The 19603-nt window shown below is 34.8% G+C and overlaps 1 protein-coding gene across 7 annotated transcripts in view; it reads left to right on the top strand.

Annotated features, from left to right (window-relative positions):
- The window catches only part of EHBP1 (EH domain binding protein 1), a 346734-nt gene that overhangs the window by 147530 nt on the left and 179601 nt on the right, over positions 1-19603 (top strand). For 5 of the 7 annotated variants that reach the window (XM_060309152.2, XM_060309154.2, XM_030877354.3 and 2 more), the window contains exons 8-10: positions 7190-7294; positions 7947-8069; positions 12470-12710. In XM_060309152.2, coding sequence (XP_060165135.1) covers positions 7190-7294; positions 7947-8069; positions 12470-12710 — 469 coding nt within the window. The remainder of the gene's footprint in view (positions 1-7189; positions 7295-7946; positions 8070-12469; positions 12711-19603) is intronic. The other 2 variants (XM_030877350.2, XM_030877347.3) reach the window with 1 other exon arrangement.

The raw sequence follows: 19603 nt of genomic DNA, 5'->3' as shown, positions 1-19603 counted from the left end.
AACAACAAACATTTGGAAGATGAAATTAACAAAACAATTTCATTTACAATGGAGGCTAAGAATAACATAGACTACTTAGAAATAAATTTAACAAAAGATGTGGAAAAACCTCTACCCTGAAAACTATATTACTGAAGGTAATTAAAGAAGGTCTTAATAAATAGAGATTCTCTATTCATAGATTAGAGAACTCAATATTGTAAAGATGTTACTTTTTCCCAAATCTATAGATTCAACTCAGTGCCATTCATAATCATAGCAGGTTTTTTTAAAAAAAAGAAATTGAAAAGCTGATTCTAAAATATAATTGGAAATGCAAAGGAACTGAATAGCCAAAATAATCTTGAAAAAGAACAGAATTGTTAATACTATCTGACATCAAGATTTACTGTAAAGCTGTAATAATCAAGATAGTATGATACTGGCATAGGATAGATCAGTGGAACAAAACAGAAAATCCTAAAATAGACCCAAACTTACCTGGTCAATTAATTTTTAGCAAAGGTGCAGCATAATTCAGTAGAGAAAGGAAAATATTTTCAACAGATGATGCTGAAACACCTAGATGTCCATATGGAAAAAATGAGCCTCAATTCCTACACAGACACAAACATTAATTCAAGGTAGATCATGGACCTAAATGTAAAAGCTAAAGCTATAAAACTTCTGAAAAATAAAAAAATATAGTTGTGACCTGAGAGTGGGCACAGGGTTCTTACATTCTTACACAAGACACAGAAAGTAATAACCATGAAAGAAAAACTTGATGAATTAGACTTTATCAAAATTTTAAACACATGGTTATTGAAATAGACCATTAAGAAAATGTATGTGCAAGTTACAGACTAGAAGAAAATATTCATAAAGCATATATCTGACACAGGCTTGTATCCAGAATAGATTTTTTTAATGTCCTACAACTCAATAATAATAAAAGACAACCCTATTTTTTTTTTTTTTTTGCGGTACACAGGCCTCCCACCGCTGCGGCCTCTCCCATTGCGGAGCACAGGCTCCGGACGCGCAGGCTCAGCGGCCACGGCTCACGGGCCCAGCCGCTCCGCGGCACGTGGGATCCTCCCGGACCGGGGCACGAACCCGTGTCCACCGCATCAGCAGGCGGGCTCTCAACCACTGCGCCACCAGGGAAGCCCCCTATTTTTTTTTTTTTTTTGTAATGGGCAAGGATTCAAACCTGTTGTTCACAAAGAAAGATACACCATTGGCCAGTAAGCATATGAAAATGTTCTCAGTGTCACTTTTCATCAGGGAAGAGCAAATTAAAATAATCATGAAACACAACTCCACACCCACCAGAGTGGTTAAAATTTAAAAGACTGGCAATAAATTCTAAATGTCAGTAAGGATGTGGACCAAATGGAACTCTCATCCATTGTTCATGAAGAGTATAATGGTAAGATCACTTAGGAAGTTTTTTATAACACTAAACGTATACCTACCTTCTACCCCAGCAATTCCACTCCTTGATATTTATCCAAAAGAAATGAAAACATACATACACAAAAAGACTAGTACAAAAATATTCATAATATTTTTATTCGTAACAGCCCCAAACTGGAAACAGCTCAGGTGTATGTACAGCAACAGGAGAATGGCTAAGCTGTATTATATTTGTGAATGGAATACTATTCAGCAATAAAAATGAGCTATTGATGCATTCAACGACATGGATATACTGAATGAAAGAGGTTTTATATAAAAGAGTATATACTGTATGATTCCATTTACGTGGTGTTCTGGAAGAGGCAAAACTAATCCTATGTTAAAAACGTTAGAATAGTTATAGCTGGTGGGTTTTGGGATTGACTGAAAAGAGGCATGAGATTTTTTTATTGTGGGGGGTGTGTGATGCAATGTTCTTCCTCTTGGGTCACGTGGGTGTATACATTTTTCAAAATTCATTGAATTGTACAGTTTAATATTTGTGCCTTTCATATATGTGCATAAGTAAAATACTGGAAGGTTAACATAAAAGTTATAATAAATATGTTAGATTAGTAAGAAAATGAATGATTTCAACTTTCTGATTTATTGATCTACTGTGTGGTAGCTAATCTTCAAAGATTGTCCTCCAATGAAACGAGCGTCCCAGTATCCATGCCCTTTTTTATAGTCCCCTCCCTGTCTTCTGGGCTGGCCCTGTAAATCACTTTTAACCAGTAGAATGCAGTGGGGAAGTGACACTTTGTAACTTCTAAAGCTAAGTTATAAAATGCCTTGTAGCTTCTACCTGGGACTCTTCTAGTGCATTCTCTAGGGGATACCAGCTGCCATGTAAAAACTCCATCTACCCCAAGATTGCTATGCTGAGAGGAACCCCAAACTACCCATATGGACAGGCCACTTGAGAGAGAGAGAGAGAGATGCCTGGCCAGCCCCCAGTTGTTCCTGCCTCTCAGCTGAAACACCAAACATGTAAGTGAAGAAGCCATTTTGGACATCCAGCCCAGTTCGAGCTTTGGATGACTTTGTCTCAAGCCACCAACTAACTGCAGTAAACTACTCAGCTGAGTGCATTAACCCATAGAACTGTGAGAGGTAATCATTTGTTTTTAGCCACCAAATTTTAGGTTGGTAGCTTAAACTATAACATTTCTAGAGATAAATGAAATATATTGTAGATAGATACATATATATGCATAGATATGTAGACAGACATAAGATAAACACATAGGTTAAAAACACACAATTGCTAAAATTTAAATATAAGGTATATGTCTTTCTGCCTTTATAAAAATTACAGCAAGTGTTATGACTTTCATTCAGTTCATTCATTCATTTACAATATGACCTGCTAAAGGGATTGAAAATCACATTATTAAACGTGTTAGTTATATCCATAAATCAAATATTTATGGGCTCAAGCCCGTGAGAAAAGTGACATCTTTGGGAACTTGATCTCTATTAAGAAGTTGCAGTGTTACTATCTTAGACCATCTTAAAATGAGATATACCTGTACTGAATCTTATTATACTTTGGAGAGAAGAATGAGGATGCTGCAAGATTTGCAGCTATGTTCTAGCTCTAGGCAGACCCTCCCACACCCTGCCCTTTTAACTCCACTACAGACTTTCTTAAAAGAAAAACCCACGTACTCTTTGTGACACCACTTTCATCCCCCTGTTTTAGTTCAGTGTGATAATCTCTGGTGGTCAATTTCTATCTTCTTTTGCCTTCCTAATGTAAAGAAGAGTCTCAAATTACTTGACCCTGTGTTTCGATTGCCTGCCCCTAATTTAGTTTTCCTTCTTATTCTCACCAGTATGAAGCAAGTCCAGATTGACACACTGTTACGATGACTAAATGCTACACTACCGGTTTATTGCTCAGTTTGAGTAGTGCTAGGGTAGAAATTATTTTGTGCTATTACATAGCATTATTAGCATTTTCCGAAGTGTAAATTTTTGGTGAAACAAGGCTTTAATTAGTCAGAAGTATTATATAAATATGTTGGGCCAGGGAATTTTTTTGGTCAGGGTGGTGTATTACTGGGAAAGCATCCCACTTAAAAAAATTCTGGGAATAAATTTGTGTTGTAAATCTTCTTTTAAATTTTTAATTTTTGTTTTTCTGATTATACATGTAAAACACATTGGCTGCAGGAAATTTGGAAGTAACAGAAAAGTACTTTTTTAAAAGGAGAAATACATAACAAAATTATGTATTTTAAGCTGTGCACCCACATATGCAAATGCCAATTGAATTATTTTCGTAAGTTTCACAGGCACCTGTAGCTTGGTATGGCCAAACTGAGTAGCCCCCACTGCAGTGCTAGAACTAATGTCCACACAGTCACCCAAGACACAAACTTGGCATGTATCCTAGATTCCTCTCCTCATCCCCCATGTCAAATTAACCATCAAAGCTTTCTTCTTAATCTACTCTTTAATTAGCAAATATTTACTAAGTGCGTCCCTTCATGGAGCAGTAATGCTAAACTACTCATCTTTTTGCTTCCTATCCTGTTTTTTTCAAGTGCAGCTACCATGTTGCTCCTGGAATGATGTTTCTAAACTATACATTTGATCTTACAATGGATTCCCAGAGCTTTCAGAGTGAGGTTCACATTCTTTATTTTGGTCACTATAACCTTCATGATAGGACATTTGCCAACCACATCTCATTCCATTCCCCATCCCTGGTATCTTAAACCCCCAAACAACTTGCCGTTCCTCAAGTATATCATGTTCTCATTCGGCTCCCTTTCATCGTTGTGAAATGCCCTCCAGTTTCTCCTTTATTTTAATAATAATAATGATGTCTATTTGTCTTATTTTCACTCAATAAATCCTCCTTGAATAAATCCAGGAGGGCTTCCTGACCTCAGACTGAGTTGTATGCCTCTCTTCTAGTTTCACATACCCTACAATACATATCTCAGTCATAACAAATATCATATTTATCATACACTGTATATTGCTTTACTTGTCTGTCCCCAAAAAGTATAATAGGTACTTGAGAAATGTTTCTTATATAGGTAAATGGTATTTCTTTGGAGATCGCTTCTTTTTATGGTTTGGATGGAGATTTATTTGCATACCAAATAAGAGGAACATTACCTTTTCACTTTGTTAATATGAATGAAAGTTCTAGGAGCAGATATTCTAGGTGTTAAGTAAGGATTTATTTAAGCTATAAATAAATAGGGAAAGCTAGGATAGGAAGGACAACTTGTCATCAGTGAGAAGAATGGAAATAAGAAATTACTTTGGGTTAATTAATGAAGAAATGGTCATTAGTGGGTTTATTTGTTTATTTTTTTATCAGTGGTTTTAGGTATCACCAGAAGCATGGTGAGGGGAAGGAAATACTCTAAACATTCAGAAAAATTACAGTGTAAATAATTTAGTCATGTAATTCAGTCATCTTGATAGTATTTAAATAAATGCCCACATTGTACCTGAAAGTTTATAATGGAACAATAATAATGTTTTGAAAGTAAGAACCAAGTTTAATATTTCTTCAGTATTCCCTCTATTGCTCATTATATAAGGTGCTTAAATAAATTATTTCTAGGGGGCTTCCCTGGTGGCACAGTGGTTGAGAGTCCGCCTGCCGATGCAGGGGACACGGGTTCGTGCCCCGGTCCGGGAAGATCCCACATGCCGCGGAGCGGCTGGGCCCGTGAGCCATGGCCGCTGAGCCTGCGCGTCCAGAGCCTGTTGCTCCGCAACGGGAGAGGCCACAACAGTGAGAGGCCCGCGTACTGCAAAAATAATAATAATAATAATAATTAAATAAATAAATAATTTCTACTCTCATTGAGGTTACATCTAAGAATATTAAATAACTAAAATGTGTAAAGAGAACTACAAATCTTTGAACATTATTTTAAAATATTTTAGCCTCATAATTACACATCTGGGAATACAGTGCAAATAAATGATACTAATATACATGATAAAATGTGAATATTAATAATAATACCTCAGGATGTTTATGAGAATTAACATATGCAGAGCCCTTTCCACTGCTTAATAAATGTTAACTGTTATTAATATTTCTTTTTTCATATTTTTGAAGTTAAAAATAAACCATCTGCAAATTTAAAAATATACAAAACTAGTAATGAATTTAAAAAATCAGTCATGCATTGGTAATCACATAGGATAGATTCTCTCCATTATACTTCCCTGAAAATTACAAAGTTACAGTGACTACTAGTCAGGAGTAAAAGATCTAATTCAAGAATAAACTCTGCCTACTGAGGAATTTGCTAGGTTAGTTTGAGTCAGAAGGGGATTTAAACTATTGGCAGGATAAAATGGAAGAAGATACTTTATAAAGGTTGACTAACTCTTATTATTCACATTCAGATTAAGAGTTCAGTTGGTATTGTGTTTACTCTTTATTTTCTATGATGTACTTTGACTATCTCAAGCATTTTTATTCATGCAAAATATATTTCTCATTCAGACAAGGGAAATGAATGTCAGTTTTTCATATGTATTTGGCTCAAAGATCTATACGACAATACACATTTCTGACCACCTAATATTCTAGTAGTCATTTATTGTCTGTTTCTGTATTAATTTCTATCTTTATCGATGGTAAATTCCATGAGGACAATACTATGTTTTTTTTCATCCTTATGTTCCAAGCATGGTATTTGGCACAGGATGATAAACAAGTATTTGTTCAACAACAAATGAATGGATGAAGGCAACCTTATTACAACTGTGTATTTTATTATTTGGTTCACATAAAATTTAGAATGTGTACTTAGATTTACAGTGTTAAAAAACAGCATTTTAATGCTGAATTCACAACTATTGTCTATTTCTAACCATTTTCTTTATTTCCCACTGAATGATCTGGATCTATTTGGTTTGTCCTAATGCCTAAGTTATTCCCAGGTTTTAAGTTTGGAAACGGCGAGGATTAACTAGAATACTCTAGTAGGTTCTTATTATTTTATTCCAAGCTAATTTTCACCCAGTAAATCATAATATCACATATTCGGAGTTGTCCACAATATGACTCATTTTTTAAAATTCTGTTTATGCACAAAATGAATTTTTATTTTAAGGTTTTTCTACCTGTTCCTGTCTTTTTTATTCTCTTACTGGCTAAATTATAAGATATCCTAAAGCAAACACTCAAGAGTTCCCTTAAAAGAACAAATTCCCTAGAAAGCAGGAGTGGAAAATAGCTATTGCCTGCTTTTCTTATTTTGTGCTGATTTTTAAAATTCTAGAATATGAACAAGTGTTATTATGTTCATGTTTCATGTAGATATATTCTTAAAATTTATAGTTTAAATTTAGAATATTACAAAACAAATAGCACATATTTTCTATTGTATTAGATGATATTTCTTATTGTTTTTAATGCATGCATTTAAAGCCCTATTTTACAAATGCAGAATGTGAAAGCCAATGTCAACTTCTCAGGTTATTATCTTTGTTTTGTGTTTGTTAACATAGTTGTTATAGTACTAATATAAATTTTAATTTTTAAAATGTTTTCTATTTTAAAATATAAGTACAGCATAACCTTCAGTTAAATACATCTGTTATAGTTCATCAAAAATAACATCCTCTGAATGTATTCTCTTGATTAACCAAACATCCCCTCTCTTTGTCTTTTTGAGTAACAGCATGCTTCTGTGGCTCTTTAATTAAATGACCTTACCTTACATTTGTCTCGACTGGCTTCTGTTTACAGAAATTGTAAACCAATTGAATGCTCTGAGCAGCTTAGATGAAGATCAAGATGACTGCATAAAGCAAGCAAATATGCCTTCAGCTAAATCAGCCAGTTCCTCTGAAGGTCTAAGAGCTTTCTTCCTTTCTTTCTGCTTCTGATTGCTTGAATTTACTGTGACCTGCTACCTCTTGACTTCTGTCTGTACTTAGCTCTCAGTTTTGTCTTTGTGCTTTTCCTTTAATAAATTTTCTTTGGTAATTTGTAGTGCACCAACAGGCAACAACATAACAGAACTTATCATCTTTAGCAAAGCCTGTATCAGGATCCTTGATATGCAGTGATTTTAAAACATCTTATAATAACTGGTCGTATAACATGACAGAATTTCTTTAGTTAGCTTATATATTGTAACAACATTGTTTTAGAAATATTTGCTTATATTAAATCAATTTGAATTATTCATATTTAGAAGTGAAGGATGTTTTTTCCTCAAAATCTATGTTAGTACTTTTTTATTGGATCAAATTAGATTGAGCTGAAAGTTTCTCTAGTTCATTATCTGATATTTTCCAATTCATGTGTTTGTTTTCTTTTATTTGAATATGTTGGTATGCTACAAAATACTTGAATGGCATTCTGTCATTGGTAAAATGCTATATCTTATTATTTGCAGGTATTATTAGTATGAATTTTTACAATTTGAGATATTTCATGAATGAGTGATAATTATGCTTAACTGTAACCACAGTGAACTGACACGTATGTTTGTTTTCAGAGCTTATCAACAAACTTAACTTTTTGGATGAAGCAGAAAAGGACTTGGCCACTGTGAATTTAAATCCATTTGGTGATCCTGATGTAGCAGAATTAAATCCATTTGGAGATCCTGACTCAGAAGGTAGCAAGTTTTTTTCTTTACTTTTAAAGTCTTTGTGTATTGTTAAGTTCTCTTGAACTGTAAAGGCAGGAAGAGATTTTGTTTTTAAAGACTTGTACATTTTGTTTATAATGACAATATTATTTGTTCAATACCAATTGCAGTTGATCAGCAATTCTGGGTAGCTTCCATTGAATTGTTTTTAAAGAAAAAGAGAAGCCTTACATAGACATTTACTTGGGGCTTATATTTTAATTTTTTGTTAGTTTGGTCAAATAGTAAAGCTCTAATGTTAGAGATAACAGTATTTTATCTAGCTGGCATGCAGTAAAGTCTCATTAGTTTGGCCTACCAAGTAAGGTCAGGTTGTGGGACATACCCATATTAAGGTGGTGGAGGTAGCCTTTTCTCTATATACAGCTTCTTGGCCCTCACACCTCAGTGTGATGAGCCCCTCCACTCCCAACTGCCTGTCTCTGGCTGAGAATTACTCTTAGTAACGAAAGTAAATTGTGCACGTGAATGTCACAGAACAGAAAGAAGATTGAGGACCACTCCTGTCATATATACAACATGTAAGAAATAAAACCATGTATTTTTTTTGTGAGTCATTTTTCTTATCAAGTAGTTTCAAACTATTAAAGCTTAGAAAAGAGCTGTTGAAGAAGACCTCTGTTTAATTAAACTCTGTTTGCTCAAAGTAAATGCAAGAATGATTAACTCCTGTTTACATCTTTTAGACTGCTCTTATGAAATCTTCATGAGCTTTAAAGAATTTTGCTACTGCCTGTCATGGTGAAAAGTGAGGTTTCAACTTAAGGATTCACTCTATTTGTGCAATATCATTTCATAATCCACTTCTGAAAGTAATGGAAGGAGAAGAACTTCCATTACTTTCTCCCTTCTTACCAAATTCTAAATTATTAAGTTTACATTAATGAGATTTTATTTTGTTTGTGATCTACATTTTATTTTTTTTTAATTATTTTATTTATTTATTTTTGGCTGCATTGGGTCTTCGTTGCTGTGCGTGGGCTTTCTCTAGTTGCAGCGAGCAGGGGTTACTCTTTGTTGCAGTGCATGGGCTTCTCATTTCGGTGGCTTCTCTTGTTGCGGAGCATGGGCTATAGGCGCGCGGGCTCAGTAGTTGTGGTGCACAGGCTCAGTAGTTGTGGTGCGTGGGCTTAGTTGCTCTGCAGCATGTGGGATCTTCCTGGACCAGGGGTCGAACCCATGTCCCCTGCACTGGCAGGCAGATTCTTAACCACTGCTCCACCAGGGAAGCCCGGTGACTTATTTTATTTTAACATATTTTAAATCTTAACAGTTACAGTACATTTTAGAAGTAATCTGGTTCAGCTGCCTCTTTTCATAGATTAAGGAGCTGAGGCCCAGAGGAATTAAGTGATTTGAAGAAGAACTTTAGGTAAATGGAGGTGGAGTTGGAGCTAAGGTTGCTAATCAAGTGTCTTCTTTTGACCACAAAGCTTCTCAATTGCATACTAAATACATCTGAGTACACTGAGTTAAAAAAAAATTACCAAAATATTTTGAGATATGAGTATTTGAGCTTTTCATTTCAAAATCAAATTAGTAATTTTTAAAAATATATGTGTATCTTTTCTGAGGTATAGAAAGGAGTAGCAGATAACATATATATTGTATTTCTATTTTGGAGAGGTTAAGCAAGGTTAGGCAACCTGATTGAGAAACTTTAATCATGCCTATAGAGCTAAGAAAAAACTTGACAACCAGTATTCTCTTTAAATATATAGTTCTTGGAGACTTTAGAATAAGTATTTTCTATTAGAAGAACACTCATTTTTCTAGAAATAATTCATTAATTTTTATTGATTAAAAACATGCATCCTCAAGTAACAAAAGTAGTTAAGAAAGAAAAAAATGTGTTACAGTTGTTTAGATGGTTTTTGTTTTTGTTTGCTTTTACAATTTCAGTTCTCCTCTTAGTTAGATTCATGACATTCTGTGCTTCAGTGACCCGTTTAGAAAGTTACTAAATGCATTTGTTAGCTTTTATATGAAATAGTCTCATCTTAAACTCTCCTTTGTTGCTATTCTGTCATCTTCAAATCTTGCTCTATAGTTTGAATACTTTCTTGCTTTTGGTTTTGTAACTGATGAAATTGCTTGGATCAATTTTTGTAATCCTCTACCTGAAAGTAAAAATAAAAATCTTATTTCCATTGACAGGTTTTATCAATTTCTTAAGCATTTGAGACTTGGTATTTGTTAATAAAAAAATTGAATAGGTAAAAACTCTGTAGTCTCTTCTCCTACAGAGAAAAGATAATGCTTCATTTAGATTATTATAAAGATTATAGTGGTGTTTAAGTGTTATCCTGGTCTGACAAAAGATACAGTTACTGAGTCTCTTCTCTAGCATAGGCTGTATTTAAATTCATTTCAGTGTTGATTTATTATGATGTTATGAATTCTCTTTCATACTTTATAATTGCGTCACCATGGTGTACAGAATTTCAATTCAGAGTTATTTTGTTTTATTTATTTTTTCAATATAAAGACAACATAAGTTTTCTGGGCTAATGTCTAAAGTATAAGTAAAAGTAGTTTGATTCTAAAATATAAAAATCATAAATATATGTCACTCAAGAGATTTTTCTAATAATTGGATTAAACTGTTTGAAATGTCACTTATAAAACAGTTATTTTTCTTGAAGATTTTAAAACTGATTTTCTGCCTTCTTCTCCTAGAGTATTTTGTTAGAGTTGCTTGGCATAATTAAAATTACTTTTGAACTGTTCTGTGATTATTGGCTTTTTGAAACTTTTTTCCAATTTGGTTACATACTTATATTAGTAAAATACAAATTTTAAACAGTTTTATTATACATTCCAGTTTTTTTTTGTTGTTGTTGGTTTTTTTTTTGGCCTCTCCACATGGCTTAGGGATCTTAGTTCCCTGACTAGGGATTGAACCCGGGCCCACAGCAGTGAAAGCACAGAGTCCTAACCGCTGGACCACCATGGAACTCTGCCTTGTTTTTGTTTCAAAATATTAATAAACATAAAAGTAAAAGAAAAAGGCTGGCACTAAGCACTCCATAAGTATTGTCGGAGGACATGACACTGTTGTAGTGCTTTTTGTGCTGTAAAGTCAGAGTTTTATTTTTAAGAGTTCCTTTGTTTTCAAATTGAAATTTGAAATTTCAATTAGAATTTAGTGGAACACATCTGTCTGCTTCTCAGTATGATTTTAATGCGGCTCTTTCAACTTCAGAATTCTTGTTATTCCTTTACGTTATTAAATAAGGTATTGATTGGGTATGAATTATGTTGAAAAGCCCATTAAAAGCTCTAAAGATTTAAGGACTTGTAGTGTACAGAAACCTGCTCTTTGAAGACTTTACAAAAGCAAATTCAGTGTAAATGGTGTATTTTTTATATATCCAGAATGAATTTTCAGATTCCTAAGTGGTCTCTGCTTGTGTAACTACCAAAGACTATTCCAAAATTTAATCCATTTTATGTTCTTTTAAAAACAGAAATTTAAATATCAGTTTGAGACGTCAAGCTAGTATAGTGAAATAAATTAAGCAATAATAGGATATTGTACCTGTAAGAAGGTTAAAATTTCCAAAATTGGTATACCATAATGCCAACATCAATAGAGATTCCAAGGGCATTAACAATTCAAAGATGCTATTTTGAAGAGCACTATTCCTGGAGAAGTAGACAAAGATCTTAGATATCACATCTTCTGGACTTAGCCCCTCTAAAACTTTTTTTTTTGACAATTTTATGTTTGGGTTTTTTTTTTAAACATCTTTATTGGAGTATAATTACTTTACAATGGTATGTTAGTTTCTGCTTTATAACAAAGTGGATCAGCTATACATATACATATATCCTCATATCTCCTCCCTCTTGCATCTCCCTCCCACCCTCCCTATCCCACCCCTCTAGGTGGTCACAAAGCACCGAGCTGATCTCCCTGTGCTATGCAGCTGCTTCCCACTAGCTATCTATTTTACATTTGGTAGTATGTATAAGTCCATGCCACTCTCTCACTTCATCCCAGCTTACCCTTCCCCCTCCCTGTGTCCTCAAGTCCATTCTCTGTGTCTGCATCTTTATTTCTGTCCTGTCCTAGGTTCTTCAGAACCTTATTTTTTTTTTTTTTTTTAGATTCCATATATATGTGTTAGCATATAGTATTTGTTTTTCTCTTTCTGACTTACTTCACTCTGTATGACAGATTCTAGGTCCATCCACCTCACTACAAATAACTCAATTTCATAAAACGTGTTATTGATCTGCACTCTTTCAACCCCATAGAGTTTATTAATTCAAGATTGAGTATTTTTGAGAACACTAAATATATAAGAAAATATCAGATAGTATTAATTTGATTTAATTCATCTTTTGCTATTGTTTTATAGAACAAATCACTGAAACAGTTTCACCTAAAAAACCAGAAGAATCCTTTTATAATAACAGCTATAATCCCTTTAAAGAGGTACAGACTCCACAGTATTTGAACCCATTTGATGAGCCAGAAGCCTTTGTAACTATAAAGGATTCTCCTCCCCAGTCTACAAAAAGAAAAAATATAAGACCGGTGGACATGAGCAAGTATCTCTATGCTGATAGTTCTAAAGCTGAAGAAGAGGAGTTGGATGAGTAAGTACACTTCATTTTGCTCTCATCATATTTTAACTAAAGAGATCTTTCTGTAATATACCTTCAGATGGGTAAAAAGAGGTCTGTCCCTATGTTAATATATAGTTTACATGTTAGTATCTATCTCATCCCCCATCCAAATTTTTACAGTCTTGACCCTCACTCTCCCACCCTCTTCCATATGATTACGTGTGCACCCTAAACTAACAAATGAAGGAAACACGTTCCTGGAATCTCTGGTTAGAATTCCAGTTGTGTCTTCCCACAGCAACCATGTTATAAATGGTACTTAGGTGTTTTTAATCGATTACTGAAGGCATTACACTTCAGTTATGTTATGGGTCTATTGTGGGAACCAAATAATCGTTTATGATATTGATTTGATGAGAAGATTTATTCAAATGCCAAACAATGAGATCATGACATTTATAAATTAGGAATTATCTGCATTTGAGCATTTGAGTCATTATTCTTACCCAAATGAGAGGTTTATTGACCACAAGCTTAGTATATTAATAGTCAGTGTGATTAGGGTTTCTGTTTTACTCAAATCTAGATTGGGGATAGGAGGAAGGTATGTTCACATTGTATTCTGGAGTTGCACATTGCAACCCATGTAGCCGCAGACTGTGGCCCTAAGTATGTTTAAAAAGCAACAGTAAAACTTCCAGCCATGCTGGAGTAGCATAGACTAGATATAGCTTTTGTCTTACACAAGTAAAAAACTGAATAAAATGTATGAAACAACAGTTTTCAGACATTGGACACAAATAGCACAGGATCCCTGAGAGAAAAGAAACGAAGAATGTGAGCCCTACATTTGTCCAAGCTTTATTTATGGGAGAGAATTTCCAACCGCAATTCAGGGAGAGAGAACCCAAACACCCCAGAATGTCCCTGCATTGAGGAGGCAGACTTTGGACTTTGGAGGTACTGAGTGGCTAGAACTTGTGGACAGAGTCTCAGAGAGGAACAACCTACTCATAAAGAGTTTCAGAGATCTGTAGAAAGTTTCTCTTGAGTCTTTAGCTGAGTACTGATCAGAGTACGCATATGAGGAAGTTATTGAGGACAAACAATTAGACAGAACAATCCCTGGAGTTCACCCAGGATTAAGAATAGTTTGGGTTTCCACCAGCCAGAGAGGAAAGACTTCCTAACACATGGGACATCAAGTTGAGTCCTCAGAAGGGTATTGTGCCAGTAGTGGGGGAACAGCCCGAGACTAAAGGCTGTTCTGGGCCTTCCCAGCAAAGATTAAAAGCAGAGCTCAAAAGAACCAAAATGGTTGCACGTAACTATCCCACACAAAGCCCCAAAATATTAAAAGGAATACCAAAAAATTAAGCATCCAAAACATAAAATTCACGATATCTGACAGCCAATCAGAAATTTATCAGGCATGTAAAGAAGCAGGAAGATCTGACTAATAATGAGGAGGAAACTCAGTCCTTAGATAGGAATGCAGAAATGGTACAGATGATGGAATTAATAGACAAGTGTGGTAATTTAACTATTATATAAATATACTCCAGATATTTAAGAAAGTCGAAGAAAGCATGAACATGCAAGACAAAAAAAAAGTCCAAATTCAGTTTATAAAGATGAAATATACAGAATCTGATGAAAAATACACTGGATGGGATTAACGTTAGATACTGCAGAAGGAAGTATTAGTGACCCTAAAGACTTTGCAATAGAAACTCCAGATTAAAACATAAAGCCGGGGCGGGGGAGTGGGCTTCCCTGGTGATGCAGTGGTTGGGAATCTGCCTGCCAATGCAGGGGACACGGGTTTGAGCCCTGGTCTGGAAAGATCCCACGTGCCTCGGCGCAACTGAGCCCGTGTGCCACAGCTACTGAGCCTGCGCTCTAGAGCCCTCAAGCCACAACTACTGAGCCCACACGCCTAGAGCCATGCTCGCAACAGGAGAAGCCACCGCAATGAGAAGGCCACGCACCGCAACAAAGGATAGCCCCCGCTCGCCGCAACTAAAAGAAAGCCTGTGCGCAGCAACAAGGACCCAACACAGCCAAAAATAAATAAATAAATAAATAAATTTATTTTTTAAAAAAAAGACATAAAGGGGAAAAAAATGAACAGAGGATCAGTGGGACAACTTCAAGCAATCTAAAGTAAGTGTAACTGGAATTCCAAAAGGAAAGGAAAGAAGATGACGGAACAGAAAAAATATTTGAGGAAATAATGGCTAAAAGTTTTAGCAATTAACAAAATATATAAACCTACAGGTCTAAGAAGCTGAATGAACCCCAAAATGAACCACAAGAATGATGAAGAAAACTACTGCCAGGCTTCTCAACAAAAACAATTCAAGTCAGAAGATAGTGGGGTGGTATATAAGTACTGAAAGAAAAAAACATGCCAACACAAATTTTTATTTCCAGCCAAAAAAAAAAAAAAAAGTCTAAGTAATGGACATTTCCAGACATGCACGAACTGAGATAATTCATAATTATCAGACTTGCTTTGCAAAAAATATTACAAAGAAGTCCTTCAGGCAGGAGAAAAATGACACTACTTGGAAATTTGGATCTGCACAAAGGAATGAAGAGCACAGGAAATGGCAAATAAATAGTATATATAAAATACATGTCTTATTTTTAAAAATCTCTTTAAAAGATAATTGACTTTAAAGTTTAAATAGTAATATATTCTGGGTTTGGGAACAGGGGTAGAAGTAAAACATGACAGTAGTCATACAAAGGCTGAGCGTGGGGAAATTGAAAAATACTATTTTAAGCTTCTTATACATGTTATTTGAGGATATACAATATTATCTTTTTTTCACAGATGACATAATTATTTATGTAGAAAATCATAAGGAATCTCTAAAAAGTCTACTAGAACTAAAAAGTAAATTTAGCAAGGTTACAGGATACAAGATCAGTATACAAATTCAGATGTATTTCTCAATGGTAACAATTAACTATCAGAAATAGAAAACTCTAAAATACCATATACAAAAGCATCCAAAAAACAAACAGACCAAAACTCAAGCATAAATTTGAACAAGGATGTGCAATGCAATACCTGTATGCTGAAAACAGCAAAAGGTTGCTGAAAGAAAACAATGGAAAGAAATATTACGGCCATGGATTCAAATTGATCTGTAGATTCAGTGCTATCCCAATCAAAATTCTGGAGTATTTTTTTGGTAATAATTGATAAAGCTAATTCTAAAATGTATATAGAAATACAATGGACCTAGAATAGCCAAAAACATTTTGAAACAAAGTTTCAAAACAAAGAACAAAGTTGGAGGACTTATGCTCTCCAGTTTCAAGACTCATTAACCAAGACATCATGGAATTGGCTTAAAGTGAACATATAGTTAAATGAAAGAGAATATGAAAATCTAGAAGTAGATCCACACATATATTGCTAATTGATTTTTGACAAAAGTAGCACAGGAAGTCAGGCAAGGATAATCTTTACAACAAATGGTGCCAGAACAACTAAAGGTCTATATCCCCCCACCCCTCCAGAAAAGAACTACAGTCCTTACCTCATAACAAATGCAAAAGTTAGCTAAAAATAGATCATACACCTAAAAGTGAAAACTAAAACCCTGGAACTTTTAGAAGGAAGCATAGGAGAAAAATCTTAGTGAACTTGGGGTAGGCAAAAATTTCTTGAACAGAATGCAAAAAACACAGAGTCAAAGGAAAAAAATTATAATTTGGACTTCTTCAAAATTAAACCTTTTTCTCTTTAAAAAACACTTATGAAAATGAAAAGGCATGCCACAGTTTGGCTAAAATTCTTTGCAAAACACCTATCTGGCAAGACTTCTTTCTTTCTTTTTTTTTTTTTTCGGTACGCGGGCCTCTCACTGTTGTGGCCTCTCCCGTTATGAAGCACAGGCTCCAGACGCACAGGCTCAGCGGCCATGGCTCACGGGCCTAGCCGCTCCGCGGCATAAACCTGCATCCCCTGCATCGGCAGGCGGACTCTCAACCACTGAGCCACCAGGGAAGCCCTCTGGCAAGACTTCTATCAAGAATATGTAAAGAACTCTTAACTCAATAATGACAAACTATCTTTTTTAAAGAGGGAAAAGATTCGAACAGACATTTCACAAAAGAAGATGTAAGAATGGCCATTGTGTACACAAAAAGGAGCCCAACATCTTAGTCATCAAGGAAATGCAAATTAAAACCATATAAGATATCACTACACACCAACTTGAATTGCTAAAATTTAAGACTTACTACACCAAATACCGTCAGGGACATGGAGCCACTGGTACTCTCAGAACTCTCAAAGTTCTAAATGGTGAACTATTTTAGAAAACAATTCGGCATTTTCTTAAAATGTTAAACATATATACCTGTCGACCTAGCCGTTCTAATTCTAGGTATTTACCCAAGAGAAATCAAAGTGTATGTCCACAAAAAGATTCGTGCATGAATATTTTAACAGCTTTATTTATCATAATAGCAAGGTATGGGAATAACCCCAGTGTCCATCAATAGGAAAGCAGATAAGCAAATTGTGGTATATACATACAGTGGAATACTACTCAGTAATAAAAAACAAACTATGGATACATATAACTGCATGGATTGATCTAAAAATTATTATGCTGAGTGAAAGAAGCCAGACCAAAAAAGAGCATGTACTGTATGCTATCCTTTATCTAAAACTCTAGAAAATACAATCTGTTTCGAGAGAAGGCATATGCATAGTTGCCTGAGATTGGAGGTGGAGGGAGATATGGATTAAAAGGGATACAAGGAAACTTTTGGAGAACTGGAAATGTTTGTAGTCTTGATCGTACTGATGGTTTCACACTTGTATACATATGTAGAAAACTCATCAAGTTATGCTTTTTAAATATGTGCCATTTACTGTATTATATGTACATAAAGCTGTTAAAAAAAAAAAAAAAGAAAGAAAACCACAGCAATGTTTAAGTTTATTAACAGAAATCCTGTGTCACATGAGTGATTCCCAGCCTGGAATTCTTGGGCTTTTTGGTCTGTTTGTTGAAAATAATTGATGTGTAACAGGGGAGATCTACAGAATATTTAACATTTTTTAAAAGCTAAATAATAATTATATGTTTACTTGCAGTGAGGCTATATGGGCCTTTGCTTTCCTTGGAAATACTGAATTTTATCATATTAACATTATTTAGATCTTGGGGAAAATAGTTATTTCTTTCAAAATGCAGTGTAGTAGGAAAATCTTTCAAAATATGGAATGTATGGGTTGAGAGGGGAATAATAAAAAAGGCTCCTTTGATGTATGAAAGTTGGGAACAGTTGCTTTGTGTGAAGGGAGAAATGTCCTCCCTCTCCTGTGCATTGGTCAACTCCCATTTTGAGCAGTATTTTATTTCTAGGTACTGCACTTTAAAAGGGGGATTGATGATTCAGAGCGTTAACAGTAGAGCAACAGAGTCATTAAAATGTCCAGAAACCACATCAAATGAGCAGTGATTGAGGGCATAGGTACTATTTGACTTAGAAAAGAGATGGTTTAAGGGAACTATAATAACCAAGTTCAAATATTTGAAAGACTTGTTTGAAAGAATGAGGTAGTTGACTTGGTTTCTGCTGCTCTGGAACTGCATTTTTCAACCTTTCCTCATTTTACAACACATGGCTAATTACTCTCACATGTGCTACATGCTTCCATGGGCATGGCTAGGTTTTGATAAAACCTAAAAATGTTCTAACCTCCTGTAAGTATGGGAATTACATCATAATAATCATCTGATTCCAAACCCAGGTTGAGATCTCAATACTAATTAATAACTATACAGGGGTTGAAAAAGTTTGCTCTACTGTTGCTAAAGTTGTTATATTTGTTTTCTTTTTTTTTGAAATTTTTTTTTTTTTATACAGCAGGTTCTTATTAGTCATCCATTTTATACACATCAGTGTATACATGTCAATCCCAATCGCCCAATTCATCACACCACCACCACCACCACCCCCGCCACTTTCCCCCCTTGGAGCCCATACATCTGTTCTCTACATGTGTCTCAATTTCTGCCCTGCAAACCGGTTCATCTGTACCATTTTTCTAGGTTCCACATATATGCGTTAATATACGATATTTGTTTTTCTCTTTCTGACTTCACGCTGTATGACAGTCTGTAGATCCATCCACGTATATTTGTTTTCTTTGAAATAGCTAATGTGTGATCAAAATAAAATTTCTCATGGGTGGTGTAGGTGCTGAGTAATAGCCACACACCTAGAGTATTTGAATGTAAATGCAAACTTTAAATACAAGCATTCAGTCATTCCAAAATGCATGAATATTACACAACATACACACACCCTCCTCTCTCCTATTAACAAATTAAAGAGACATCCAGTGTTTGCTTAAACTTTTAAAATGCCTTAATAAAAACTAAAATCAGAATGACTAGGTGTTTCCTTTTGACCATTCTTTTTTCCACATGAAAGTCATAGCCTTTACAAAGTTTCCCATGAATAAAGAGCATTCTAAACTGCTCAATCATCTGAGGTTACCAGAGGTAGTCTATAAACACTCAGCTTTTTTGAAGGAACACATCCATTAATTCTAAAGATTACTCATCAGCTAATGTCCAGGAAGAACTCTGTGTTACTTACTTGGTATTTCTCATCTTGTTCTCCAAAAGTTTGTAGGTCCAACTTAAGTAGCAGAAATCTTCCAGAATTTGTTCTTAACTTCAGTAATAAACTTATGACCTTTCATCAAGTGAAAAGCCTATATGACTCATCTTCCATTACCAAACTCTTCCTGGATCCTCTAACATAAAACTCTCACAAATAAATAGTGCTGTGTTCTTTGATGTTCTAAAACAACCTTCAGAAACTCAGCATTATCCATCAGCCCCGAGGAGAAAGTGTACACCCTTCAGGGCTTTTAG

Source organism: Globicephala melas, chromosome 12 (genome assembly GCF_963455315.2).
Source record: "Globicephala melas chromosome 12, mGloMel1.2, whole genome shotgun sequence".
Lineage (NCBI taxonomy): Eukaryota > Metazoa > Chordata > Mammalia > Artiodactyla > Delphinidae > Globicephala > Globicephala melas.
Note: the sequence above shows the minus strand (reverse complement) of the source record. Positions and strands in the feature narration are given on the sequence as shown.